The following is a 13,703-nucleotide window of genomic DNA, read 5'->3' on the forward strand; positions in this document are numbered from 1 at the left end:
AATTTTATAAATAAATTATATGTTATCTCTTTTTTATTGTTTACAATAATGAACTTATATCCACATTCATAGAAAACGATTCATATATGTATTTTTGGGTACCTATATATGTATATAATTATATGTTCCCATACTGTTTTAGTTTATATAAATATGTGTTTATATGTATGTATATATAAATATATAAATTTATATATTATATAGAGGTAATACGTATCTACGATAAGCGGTTGAGTGTCACGCGAAGCTCGAACGTTGATACGCGACGTTTATTATTTTATAATACTTAATTTAATTGAATTATTTTTGATTACAATTAAAAAACGTGCTCGTCGGATGACCGTCAAGGATGATAAGGGTTTTTCGAGGATTCACAAGGTGAGAAAAAAAAAATAAGAAAATTAAGAAAATTGTTAGGAAAAAATGATATTGTCTCGTCGAATTATTTTCTTTTTTCTTTTTTGTCTTTTCTTCGATTATCGAAATTATTTCTATTTTGTCCTTTTTTTTTTTTATTATAACGAAAAAAAAAGATATAAATTAAAAAATAGATAAGATTCATTTTAGGTTTATCATTTTTGTGATCGATGAACGGACAATTTTCGAGTGTAAAGCGTAGCGTGCCGTACGTCCATTTATATATTTTTTTGTTTATTTCTTTGTTTTTTTTTTTTTTTATTTAAATGGGAGAAAAGTAGAGAAAAGAGAGATTGAAGATTAATTTACTTATAAAAAGGAGACGAAGGAAACGCGTGTAAGAAAAGGAAAGTTACAAAAATATAAAAAAAAAAAAAAACAAATAAAAAACATAAGTCTTACAAAAAAAGGAAAAGTCAAAAAAAAAAAGGAAAGAAAACAATTTGCCTGGTCGGCTCGCGCTTAATAATATTCTTCGATCATATTTTATTAGATTATTCAAAAAAAAAAAAAAAGATATTCGTTCGTCTTTCTTTTCTTCGTCGTGTCTTCTTCTTTTTTTTTACTTTTTCAAGATTGAAAGAGGATTTTTATCAATATTCTTTATTATTGTTTTTTTTTCTTTTAATTTAAATATCAGGAGGAAAAGAAGGATGGATTAGAGTTATGGTATTATTTTTAAAGGAAAATCGTATCATGCATTAAATCTCATATTACTTATTTTTACTTGTATGTTTCTCTTCTTTCTTTTGGGAGGATGCAGGATGATCGATTCGAGGATTAATTATTTAGAGAAAGAGAGAGACAGAGAGACAGAGAGAGAGAGAGAGAGAGAGAGAGACAGAAAGAAAGAAAGAAAGAGAGGTGGAGTTGCAGGGATGGAGGATCTTTTTTCTTTTTTCTTTCTTTTTTTGAAAACTATAATGTTTTAATTGTTTCGTTACTTTTGTTTTGAAATTAATTGGAAAAGAAGATTGCAAGAGAAGGAAATTATTTCGTGGCTCGTTTATATTTCTTTTTTCTCGTTTTAAACGAACACTTTTGTTTTTGGGGTCTTGGATAATAAGGAAAAATTTTTATTGTCGTATCTATTATTATTATCTTTTAAGATGGAAGACAGAAAGAGAGATTGAGAGATAGAGAGAGAGAGAGAGATTGAGAGATAGAGAGAGAGAGAGAGAGAGAGAGAGAGATAGATAGATAGAAAAGAAAGAGAGCGAGCGAGCGAGCGAGCGAGTGAGCGAGCTTTTGCGAGCGAGCGGGCCAATCGAGCGTTACCTTTGAATGTTGTGCAGATGTTGGTGTTATAGGTGGTGTTTCTTCAGCATCTACGCTTGCTGCATTTGGTAATCGCTGCTCTTGCACCGAGGCCAAGCTGAAAGCCAACCACATTCAATCATTTCATATTTATTTATATTCATTTTTATATTATATTATAAAAATATAATTATTAAAAAATTAATGGTTTACGTTACTAAAAGATAATAAGATTGCATATCTAGTTGAAAGTAATTAAAATAATAATCTAAAAAGAAACTCAAACACGAAGATTGTATTCCCCCTACTTCTATCAATGAAAAACAACACACACAGGTATATCTATTAATAATTCTTAATAAGAGATCATTCTCTTCGAGGACATAGGAACGAAACAAACGCACCGTTTAAGCGTAACGAGCGTTCCCGTTAATTTTTTGCAACGTTTCAATGCAGACTCCAATCGTTCAGGTTCTTCCTTTAGGAACTTCTCCTCTCGTACGATTTTTTCCATTTCCGAACTTAAAAGACCTTTCATACCTTCTTGTAGACTTGGAAATCGTACCTTCAGATCCGCCACGGCTGTGCTGAAACGTATAAGGAAAAATAATAATTTAATTTAATAAACATAAGATAAGATTAATTTAGTTTAAATAAACATTTTGAGATTATGTGATTATGGTTTTTTCTTTACCTCGATTTATTTAATATCAATGCCATATTTTCCACGTCTGACATATTAACACGTGTTTTTCTATTGATGACGTTACCACGAAGTTCCTCCACCGTACTCTCGAGCTCGCTACAAATTTTTATTCAAAATACAAAATTAATTTTTCTTCATATTTGATTATATCTTGAAAGGTTTCTTCTTTGTAATTTGTATTATTGTTTCGTTTGTACCATCGGTTACAGGACACCCTGTGTATGGAAATATTGAATTAAAGTAAGGACTAACGTAAGATCTTTTTCCAGCCTAAGCATTTCCTGTTTGTAGAGGTCTTCCTCTCGACTTAGTCGAACTTTTTCGGCATCACCAGTTGTCCAAGCAGCATCACCACCGGACAATAACATTGCTCTGAAAAATATTATTCAAATAAAATGTAAATAAATTATTCATAGTTTTTTTTTTTCCATGAATCATTAAAGGAGATAGCAAAGTATTAAAAGAAGATAAAAATACCTGATCGTGATGAAAGTATCCCTAATAGTTTCACGTATAGTATGAGCTTGAGATTGTGACAAGCGTCGGAGATTCCTAACATCCTGTCTAAGATCCTTAGCTTTTTTCTGTAATCCTCTCAATTGATTATACATCTCTGGTGTCAAGGCTAAATCACGGTAGACATATTGACCAGCTACCAAGGCTGCTGGTTTTGGTGGTGGCGTTGGCTTGTGTCTCTCTCGTTCTGAAATCATCCATTTTTATATTAATTTTATTCAAATAAATAATGAAGATAAATATTTAAGTATTTACTTGGACACAAAAAAAAATATAAAATAAAAATATAATTGTCAAATTACTCTACGAAGCTTTCCCCAGACGTAAAAAAATAAATATTCACGAAGACATAATATAATATTAATTATTATTATGCAGGGGTAATATATAAGTATTGAAGGTGGACCTAAGTAATATAATAATATTGTAATACTGTAATATATTGTTATAATATTACATATTACATATTAAATTGATATTAATAAAATAAATCCTAAAATCAATTTCTTTAACTTTTCAAAAACCATCGAATAATTTCACCAACGCAATTTTATCCATTTACAAATACAAATAATATACGTGTAGATATATATATTAACTTATAATTATTGTTTATTTTGTATTTCGCATATATCTTATAATTTATATCGAGTAATTGGATTAAGCAGATTTAAGGTAAGGAAGACGATGGAGGAATAAGACAATGACAAACCCATATGACGATTAATTATTATAATGTTACGAATTCTAGGTATATACACACACAAACACGCGCGCGCATACATATGCACACATACGCATCAACGCACATAAAGGATATTATTATTACGTACATATACATAGAATAATTTTGGCGATGATATTTGAAAGCATACAAGATTTGGTTGTATTGATTACCTTGCGAAGACATCCTCGGCAACGTGGAGGATTTGATTGCCGGTTTCGTAGGCTTTGTATCCGCTAGTCGATGGTAGGCATTGGACACAATCGTACGAGAAGGTGTTAGAGATATTATTATTTTTCTGTTAGTTATCTCTCTATCAATTATTTGTTTCTTTTTTCTTTTTTTTTTTCGTCGAGAGATTCAAACCATATTCATTTTCTTTTTTTGCTTTTTTCTTGTTTTTTTTGTTTTGTTTTGTTTCTTTCGTAATATGTAATCTTGAACTTTACATTTTCTTTCAATTTTCCTTTCTTTTCTTCTTCCTTCATATTTTTCTTTCGCTCGTTCCAAACGGATTACATTTTTATCTTTATTTATTTTTATTTTTTTGTTGTATTAAGAATTAAACAAATATATCTCGATAAATGTAATTGTTGCAATTAGTTTAATTGTTAATTTAATTGTTAATTAAATCGTTCGAGCGAAAGAGAAAATGATGGTGAAAGGAAAAAAGAAAGAGAAAATAATTGAAGAACCATTTTGATCGTTTGACTTAACGATAAACAACATGCTCGGAGAGAAAAAGAAATCAATGGTGAAATGACGTGTAGGTGTGTTTGATGATTTTTATTACCTGCGTGCTGAGGGGAATGTTGTTTCGGTGAGTTCATATCTGGTGGCTCGTCACTGAAGGACACTGACTTTTCAAAGGACACCGACTTGTCTGTAATAGATGTCGATCAAAAATAGATTTTCTTTAGGGTGATTTCTGAATACGTTTGAAAAAAAAAAATAATATCTTTGCGATAATAATAATAATAATAATAATAATAATAATAGCTTGCATTTATACATATGTTTATATTATGTATTGTTTAAATTCATATTTATGTGCGAAGAGATAAAATGATGTGCGTTTATATAGAAAAAAAACCACTTCAAAAATTTGGATATCAAAAGAATTAATTAATTATTTGTTTCATTTTCAAGCTTGATAGAGACAATAATAATAATAATAATAATAATAATAATAATTTAGAGAACAAAATATCTAATTGAAGTGCTGTAATTTTGGTATCATCGTTCGGTTAGTTTGTTTCTAACTAACTTACGTGTGCAATCATTTTATTTTTTTTTGTATTTTTTATTTTCTGTCGGCTAATTTAACCCTTTGCACCTATTTTTTATTCATTCATATTTTATGACTTTTTTTTTTATATACGACGTTGAAATTTTCGTTATAAAAAATATTAATGAAAATATTTTCACAACGAACCAAATATTAATCGGCAAAATAATAGAATTATATTTATTTGAATATTAATAAAAAAAAAAAAAGAGCTTTCAATATTAATTATTAACCATACCCGACACATAAAATAATATATTTTACAAGATTGAGGTCAAAGTTCAAAGGGTTAAAAACTTGTTGGATCAATTAGATGTGGCGACATGCAAAAGAAAAAAAAATTGTGGTGGAGAGGAGAACTTGAATGGTGCTGTAAGATCAGAGAACAATGACAAATCGATTGGAATTATGGTGTAAATATAATTATATGCTGACAAAAGCGAATTAAATCAATGATAACATGTAGAGAATTTCTAGAGAAACGAAGGGGTGAGGGGGGGGGGGGAATTAAGGAAAAAATGAGAAAGAAAGAAAGAAAGAATGTGATAGATAGAAATTTAGGAAAAGATAGATAGATTGATAGACAGATCGATAGATAGATAGATAGATAGATAGATAGATAGATAGAGGTAGATAGATAGATAGATAAAAGAAATAATAGAAAATTTGATGTGTGCGAAATCGTGCAACGGTGATTGACAGAGCTAGCAGTGCAGCGTTCAAAAAAGCTAATATATAATATATATTATATATATATTATATATATTATATAAATAAATATAAATGTCATTATGTGAATTAATCGCACCTTTGCCTAATTTCGGTGGTTTAACATCTGTCCTTAAGAATGAGTCATCTGTAACGGTAGTTTGACAGACTTAAATGTTGACAGCGTAGATCGCGTCGTAGTAGATTTTTTTCGTGAGAATGATAGAGACAGAAAACGTGGTGATATGTAGGTATATACATATGTATTTTAAAATTAAAAACCAAGAGAAACAAATAGTATTCGTAAATTAATATTTAATAGCAAAGTTATTGAAACTATGTATGTACGTATATATACACCTTTAAAATAGAACAATAAATAATAGAATAATCGTATTATATAACGTAATAATAATTATAATTAAATTAAAATTATAATATGAGATGATAATATTAATAAAAATAATAAATATTATGTGTGTGTGTGATAAAAAAATGAAGTACGTACAATGGTATGTCAGGGGTGCGTCAAAGTTTCGTCAGAGTTGTGTTAGAATTGTGTGTGCCAGAATTGTCCTTTTAGGGATGTGTGGTTTTAGTACGTTAAAGTAAGAATGAAAGTTCATATTATATCCAATATGATTTTGTATTATTGATTGTAGTGATTATGTGTGATTGGATATAATTGTATATCTCTACGATTATACGAATTTTTGTTTCTTATTTGAACTTACTGAAACCACTCCTTTAGTTAGAATTAACATATTTTGAAACATTTTGTATATAAGTGTCGTTAATTATGATTGTGGATTAAATGAAAAAAATTGACAAAATTAATCTCATATAAATCAATGATTTTTTTGAATAAATGATAATGTAAATAATGAGAATATTAAATGAAAGATAAAAATAAATTTGTCGAAATTTTGTTGGTATCACCACTCATATAAATTATTGTCACATATATTATGTGATATGAATAATAATAATAATAATAATAATAATAGAATCAATTTTATGTATTCTATTATATTAAATACAGCAATAATATAGCAAATAAATAGGAGAATAAATAGAAGATAGAGAAGATGAAGAGACACACCTGGCAGTGAGGCAGAGCTGGAGCTAGAATGTTTGTCGAACTCATCCCCGGCGCCTGATGTATTTGCATTAGTCAGAATAACAAAGCAGTTGTACAGCAGGGTTCTTATTTTCTTCCTTTTTTTTTTGTTCTTTTAATTTTTATCTTTTTATTATTTAGACGAAATTCAAACAACGATAAGAAACATGTTTTTATTTTTTAAGACAATACGATATGAACAATTTATTTCGTTAATCGTTGCCTACCTTTCGTTATATATCGTATTTCCAACATTCTATCCAATTTTATTACGAATTTAAACATATACATGTACGTGTATGTGTTTACATTTTTATACACGATGGGTTACCTGTGTAAATGATTTTTATCAAATTAATTATATTCTTTCTTATATTTCACGATCTTTTGAAATTTATTTCAGGTTTTTTTTTTGTGTTTCAGCGGAGCTTGTGAAACAGAGTAATTGATTTCTTTTTTTTTTTTTTTTAAATCTCTTACAGACACCCCCACGTTTTATAAAAATTCACACACAGATATATTTGAGCAGGTAATTATAACGATGGACTAGACAATAAGTCGAAATATTGAAAAAAAACCTTGTGATTTTATTATTTATTTTATATATATATATGTTACCATCAAAGCCGTAAATCAGTCATTACTAGTAATTCCTCGGCATTACTATGAATCCAAAGAGCCTTCAGACGAAGTCGGAAAAGAGATTGCAAAGATGCACAATTTACAGCATTGCATTCTCTGACATTTTTTGAAGTTTACATCCTAAATTTATAACTCGACAAACTATTCTACGCGTAGACAAAAGAGTGTACTTTAATTTAATATAAGTTTTCATCGGAATGCTCTTTGCATTGATGAGAATGCCGAGGAATTACTAGCAACGACTGATTTCCGGTTATAACGGTAACATATATATAATATAAATAATTATATGATGTAATATATAAAATAAATCATACAATCAATTATTTTTCAATCTTTCTACTTTGATTAGTCCACAGTCATAATTACCGGTACACATGAATTAACACATACGCGCATACACATGAACCAACGCACCCACACACACACATACATATACATGTAAACGAAATTTCATTTTCTAATTGAATTTTGACAAATTCTTCTTCTTCTTATTTATGGATGAGTAATGATCGATCGCGTTTTAATTTGCGTACGATTTACAATAAATGATTTAATGTTAAAACAAATTGAGATTGATACATAGAGAGAGAGAGAGAGAGAGAGAGAGAGAGAGAGATAGAAAGAGAGATAGAAAGAGAGATAGATAGAGAGAGAGAGAGAGAGAGAGAGAGAGAGAGAAAGAGAGAGAGAGAGAGAGAGAGTGTGTCATACCTTAGCTCGCGAACTTCTTCTTCTTCTAGTATTTAATCCACACACAATCGCTTCTTTTTCGTCAATAAAAGAGTAATCTGCCTTCAGCACGCATCTCGGAATTTATTTGATCGAGTAAACCCGAATAACGCGATTTGCTTATACTTTTTTTCTTTATCTTTATTTTTCGCTTTGCGATAATAATAAAGGACAATGGAAATCATTTTCTTTATGGTCAAATCAAATTGAAGGAATAGTAAAAAAAAAAAAAAAAGAAAATGACGAGGTGGGAAGAATGGGTGAAGGAGGTTGGAAGAGGAATAAATGAAATGACAATGAAATATTAACAACAATGTGGATAATTTGCAGATACATTTATGATATTACGGTCATTGGTTTAGATTTAGATTTTATGGAAAGAGATAGATAGATAGATAGAGATAGAAAGAGAGAGAGAGAGAGAGAGAGAGAGAGAGAGAAAAGATTGAAGATACATATATATGAATTAGAATAGAGTCGAATAGATGGAAGGAGTTTGATAATTACGATTTGATTTTGATAAATGGTTCTCGAAATAAGTGAGAAACAAAGTATGCGGCTAAGATAGCAATTAAATTCGTAAAACTTTGTATTGATTGTGATAAGAAGGAAAGGGAGAAGAATAGATTCATTGTTGAAACTTATATAGATATATATGTATGTGTGTGTGTGTGTGCTAGTTTAAAATATAAGTCACTCATAGGCAAAAACAATTAACTCGATTGTTTAGAATTAAATACAATTTTATTATCAAAGAAAATATATATATATATATATATATATATATATTGCCGTGAAAGATCGAAATTGGAAAATGTCAAGATTCACATAGTCGCTTGTCAACACATACCAAATACGTATTTGTGAGTTTTCTTTTTTATAAATGAATTTTTCAGACATACACCAAGCGACCATGTGAATTTTGACATTTTCCAATTTTTGCCTTTCACGGTAACATATACATATATATTTAAGTACAATAATGTGACCATAATTTTATAATATAAATAATTTGAATATTAACTAAATCATAAAATTCAATTTTCCAATTGTTTGTTGACTTAAGTCATCAATAAATATTGGACATGGTAGCCAACAATAACCATGGTATTTTTCTTATTTTATAAAATGGTCAAATAATTGTGAATATTTTCATTGATTGGCTAATGAATGGCTCATATGCACGTATGTGTGTGTATGTGTATGTATGTTAGAAAGATAGAGAAAGATAGAAAGAGAGAGAGAGAGAGAGAGAGAGAGAGAGAGAGAGAGATAGAGAGAGCGAGAGAGAGAGATAGAGATAGATAGATAGAAAGATAGATAGGAAAGGTTTATCTTCTTTCTTTTGTTAATTTTGTTGGAAATTTGAGAACGTGTTAGGAATTAGAATCGGAGGATGATCGAACGTACCTGTAGTTCGCGCATAAGGGTCACGACCTGCAGGAACCTGTAAGTAGTCTCTCGGTGATGGGCTCGTGTGTGGTGCATGTGTCAACGCTTTGTGAACCAGACCCGTCAGATTAGCCAATTGTCTTTCCATGTGTTCCACCCTTATCCTATTAAAAGAAAACAATCATTGCGATGTATGATTAATAATTTAATTGAAATAATTATATCTACTTGTTTTTATATTTTTTATTTTGTTGAAATATTTTTTGGTGGGGGAGTGGCAGGGGTTTCTTTGGTTCATTGGGGGTTGTTTGGTTTGTTTGTTTTTTTTTTTTTTTGGTTTGTTTGGTTTTGCAAAAGCCATTCCTCGAGAAAGGTGTAAAAACATCGATATGTTACGATAGTTCATTCATTCATTCGTTCGTTCGTTCATTTTGCAAAGGGAATAATATCTTACAAGATGCGCTGCTACTGATCAGATATTCTATCGATAATAGACGATAACGCATAATTCGGCTGGCACATAACTATAATACATGATTTCTAAAATATTTAGCGCAGGCAAAGCTAAACATCGTCACGTTCGTGTCCTTTTTATTTGATTTAATTTTATTTTATTTTATTTGGTTCGATATATATTTCGTACATTCATTTAAAGCAAAAGTAGGATCGTATCGAGTTAAATGTGATCTTTTAAATTATTGCTTTTATTCATTCTTCATAAAGCCAAATTTTGTAAGTTTAACAATATAACAAGCGAAATGTTTATTTTTTTTTTGACAATTTTATTTATGGGCTAAATAAAGGAAATCGAATATTGTTTATCATACGATAAATTGGGATTTATTTTATGATTAAAAATGAATTAATGAACAAAATGATCCATTTTCTATATTAGAATTATTATTAAGTAAAAGAAAAAAAGAAAGTAGAAAAGTGAGCGAGAATAGTTCTATGTTTCAATTAATATTAGCCACGTGGTTTTGCAAATAGAAATAATTTTTCAATTGGATTTTGTTAATGGCCTTGTAAAGGTTCATTTGTTCGAGTCTAATTTGTTCATATTTCTTATTATTCGATCGGTAAAAAAACATTCGTTTTTTTTATAACAAAAATAAATTGCAATATTATTATTATAATTCGAAACAACAAATTCGATCATTTCAGATACGATCCTCTAATAACATCATTTTTCATCAATGGAAAAAAAATGCTTACATTTAAATTATATCATTGCATTCGTTATTAAAAAATGTAATCTTTTTTTGTTTTGATTTACACGGAATGACGATCATGTCCTAACATCGGATTGAATATTCGTCATAGCAACATATAAAACACGTGCATCGTTCCTATGCGTAAAATAGAATTTCTTTCGTCTAAAAGAAATATAAAAAACAAAATAAAAAAAAAAAAGGACAGAAGAAAGGGAAGAAAGGATTAGGAAAGTCGTATTCGAAAGTTCACAGCTTTTTTCTTGCTGTTATTGTTGCTAAGTCCGCTAATCGGCATGCTGCATTCCACTGCTGCGATTATCGACAAAGTTAAAAAGTGTGAGAGAGAGAGAGAGAGAGAGAAAGAGGATAGTTTTTTATTTTATGTTTTAATTTATTTGTCAACGAAAGGATTAAATAAAATAAGGATAGAAAATGGTGAAGAATTTAGGGCGTTTCTTCCACGACTAATTTTTCTTGCTTTTTGATCATGCTTCTTCTTCTTCTAGCATCATTTTCATCATCATCATTTTCATCATCATCATCATCATCATCATCATCATTATTATCATCATCATAATCATCATCATCATCATCGTCGTCATCATCATCATCATCGTCATCATCAGCATCCTTTTCCCAACATGCAATCATTTTCTTCTTGCAAATCTTGCAAATGATCGATTCGAGTATCGATATTGTTATTAAATTGTTTATTGTTTTTTTTTTATGGAGTATGAAGGAATTTATAAAATTGTTGTCAAAAAAGAAAACCGGGATTTTCTTATGAGATTTACAATGAAATGTAGAATATTGAAATAATTGTTTGTCTTTAGAGATAAACAAATGTAAGGTGTTAAATGTTAAAGTAATCGAATAAAGTTAACCTATTTACTCTAATAAGAGATTAAATGTGGTATAGTTACGGAAAAACAGCTTTTTTTTTCTTTTCAGTAGAAAAAAAAAAGAACGTAAGAATGTTAAATACGAGGGAAAAGAAAAAATGTTAAACGGTTTCTAAAGAAAAAAGTAAAAGTTGGTCAAATTCCTATCGAATTTATTTTGAGATTCAAATCAGTGTACATATACGTATGTATATATGTGTCTGTTAGATGTCCCGGTAATTACGAAAGTGGTGGACAAAGTTAAACAAAATTGTTAAAAATTCATTCTATGATTTATATTGAATTTTGTTGATTTATATTATTCCAATGTCATAATATAACACGCGTGTGTGTATGATTGAAAATAAAAGAAAAAAGTAAAAAAAAAAATAGAAGAAAATCCCGGTGCATGAGATACGAGAATAGAGAGGAAAAAAAAAAATAAAGATAAAAATAAAAATAAAAATAAAAAAGAGAGTGAAGAATGAGCTTAAAAGCGAGGATAGGTAAACTAAATGCGATATAGGGCAGAGTGTTTAGGTGAATACCGAGTAGCGTCGTAGCTCTGTCCAGTGGGTATAGGGGCTGCCGTTGGTGGTATGAACGGAGATCGAGGGGGTCCAGAAGGTGGTCGACCTGGTGGTTTCACGCCGTACAGGCTGTAAGATTCCTCCAATAGCTCCGTATCGCTGCACCACCCACAACAGATATACACATCCACGCTATCAGTCATCCAAGGGTGCTTTTATCCATTTTATCATCTTAGACAACCACCTTTTTTTGTATCTTTATTTTTTTATCCCCCATTCTCCAATCTGATATACCCACCATACCGAATTTCATGAAGAACTATCATCGGCTAATTTTTTATAATCATTGACCAACAAATTTGTCTGTCTTCCTATTTTATTCTAAATAGTACTATTATTATTATGCGTAGAAATTAATTAAAACTAATTTATTATTTATTTATATCATCAGTATTCATTTCTATATTTAATTAAATAATACGAGGAAAATTGCACGAATTTATTGATCAATTAGATAGAATTTTAATAAGTGGGTTGAGTTATTTTTTCAATGATTTTTAAATATGATTTTATAAATAGATTTAATTGGACCGTAAGAGGACAAGAAAGAGAAAGAGAAAAAGATAATAGATGATAGTTAAAAAAAAAAACATCACTCTGTTCGCTTAGATTTTTTTCTTAAACATATGTAAGTGTGGAAAATGATTGTGAAGTGATTTTAATACGAGAAGAGGACAAGGGATAAAAATATACCAAGATAGATGATAGATAGAAAAAAGTAAAAACGTAAGGGTGATTCCGTTCACCTTGATGTTTATAAAATACATGTAAGCGTGGAAAATGATTTAGTAAGCGATTTTAATACGAGAATAGGACAAAGGTAGAAAAATATACCAAGATAGATGATAGATAAGAAAAAAGAAAAAACTTTAGGGTGATTCCGTTCACCTTGATGTTTTTAAAATACACGTAAGCGTGGAAAATGATGGTTAAGGTAATTATTAAATACGAAATAATAGTTTGATATTTGATTGTTACCCAAAAGGAAAAGGGACGACAGATAGAGGTAGGTACATAGAAAAAATAATAAGAGAAATATCGATGATATATAGAAATGTGAAAAGAGAGAAAAAAAGGAGACATAAGAATTCGAGAAACTCCGCTCACCTTGCTTCTTCATCGATGACAGGTGTAACTGTTCCGGAGTACTGCGAATAATAAGGTTCTTCGTAACTGCTACCAGTACTATAGGGACCAGGTGGATACCTTCCGGTAGCAGATCCAACACCACCACCTCGTTCAGGACTGCTCATATAACCACTTTCTCCGTGTAATCGATCTGTGGGATGATTTATCGTAATTCGTAAGATTAAATAACATTTCATCTCGTTGTTAATTTCAATATTATCTTTCTCTTCGTGTTTTATTTGAAAATCTTAATCTATTTTTATTTTTTTATTTAATTTTATCTTTCTATGGGAAGCATACATAATAATGTTTCGAGCAAATTACCGAACGAATGTGCAAGTGAAAACTGGATCGCATTTACATTACATATTGTAGATAATGTACATAG

At 29.5% G+C, this 13,703-nt stretch overlaps 1 protein-coding gene across 23 annotated transcripts in view; it reads right to left on the bottom strand.

Moving 5' to 3' along the window:
- Nucleotides 1-13,703, bottom strand: part of LOC106788411 — a 102,175-nt gene that overhangs the window by 17,600 nt on the left and 70,872 nt on the right. For 10 of the 23 annotated variants that reach the window (XM_014751641.1, XM_014751639.1, XM_014751627.1 and 7 more), the window contains 12 exons: nt 13,295-13,466; nt 12,146-12,301; nt 9,521-9,666; nt 6,719-6,772; nt 5,717-5,785; nt 4,414-4,503; nt 3,794-3,856; nt 2,858-3,083; nt 2,633-2,752; nt 2,369-2,476; nt 2,079-2,261; nt 1,696-1,792 (listed from right to left, as the gene is read on the bottom strand). In XM_014751641.1, the coding sequence (XP_014607127.1) occupies nt 1,696-1,792; nt 2,079-2,261; nt 2,369-2,476; nt 2,633-2,752; nt 2,858-3,083; nt 3,794-3,856; nt 4,414-4,503; nt 5,717-5,785; nt 6,719-6,772; nt 9,521-9,666; nt 12,146-12,301; nt 13,295-13,466 (1,484 nt within the window). Of the gene's footprint in view, nt 1-1,695; nt 1,793-2,078; nt 2,262-2,368; nt 2,477-2,632; nt 2,753-2,857; nt 3,084-3,793; nt 3,857-4,413; nt 4,504-5,716; nt 5,786-6,718; nt 6,773-9,520; nt 9,667-12,145; nt 12,302-13,294; nt 13,467-13,703 lie in introns of those variants that run through there. The other 13 variants (XM_014751633.1, XM_014751625.1, XM_014751636.1 and 10 more) reach the window with 11 other exon arrangements.

This window comes from Polistes canadensis, unplaced genomic scaffold (assembly GCF_001313835.1).
Source record: "Polistes canadensis isolate GaletaPanama2010 unplaced genomic scaffold, ASM131383v1 scaffold_139, whole genome shotgun sequence".
In the NCBI taxonomy this organism is placed as follows: domain Eukaryota; kingdom Metazoa; phylum Arthropoda; class Insecta; order Hymenoptera; family Vespidae; genus Polistes; species Polistes canadensis.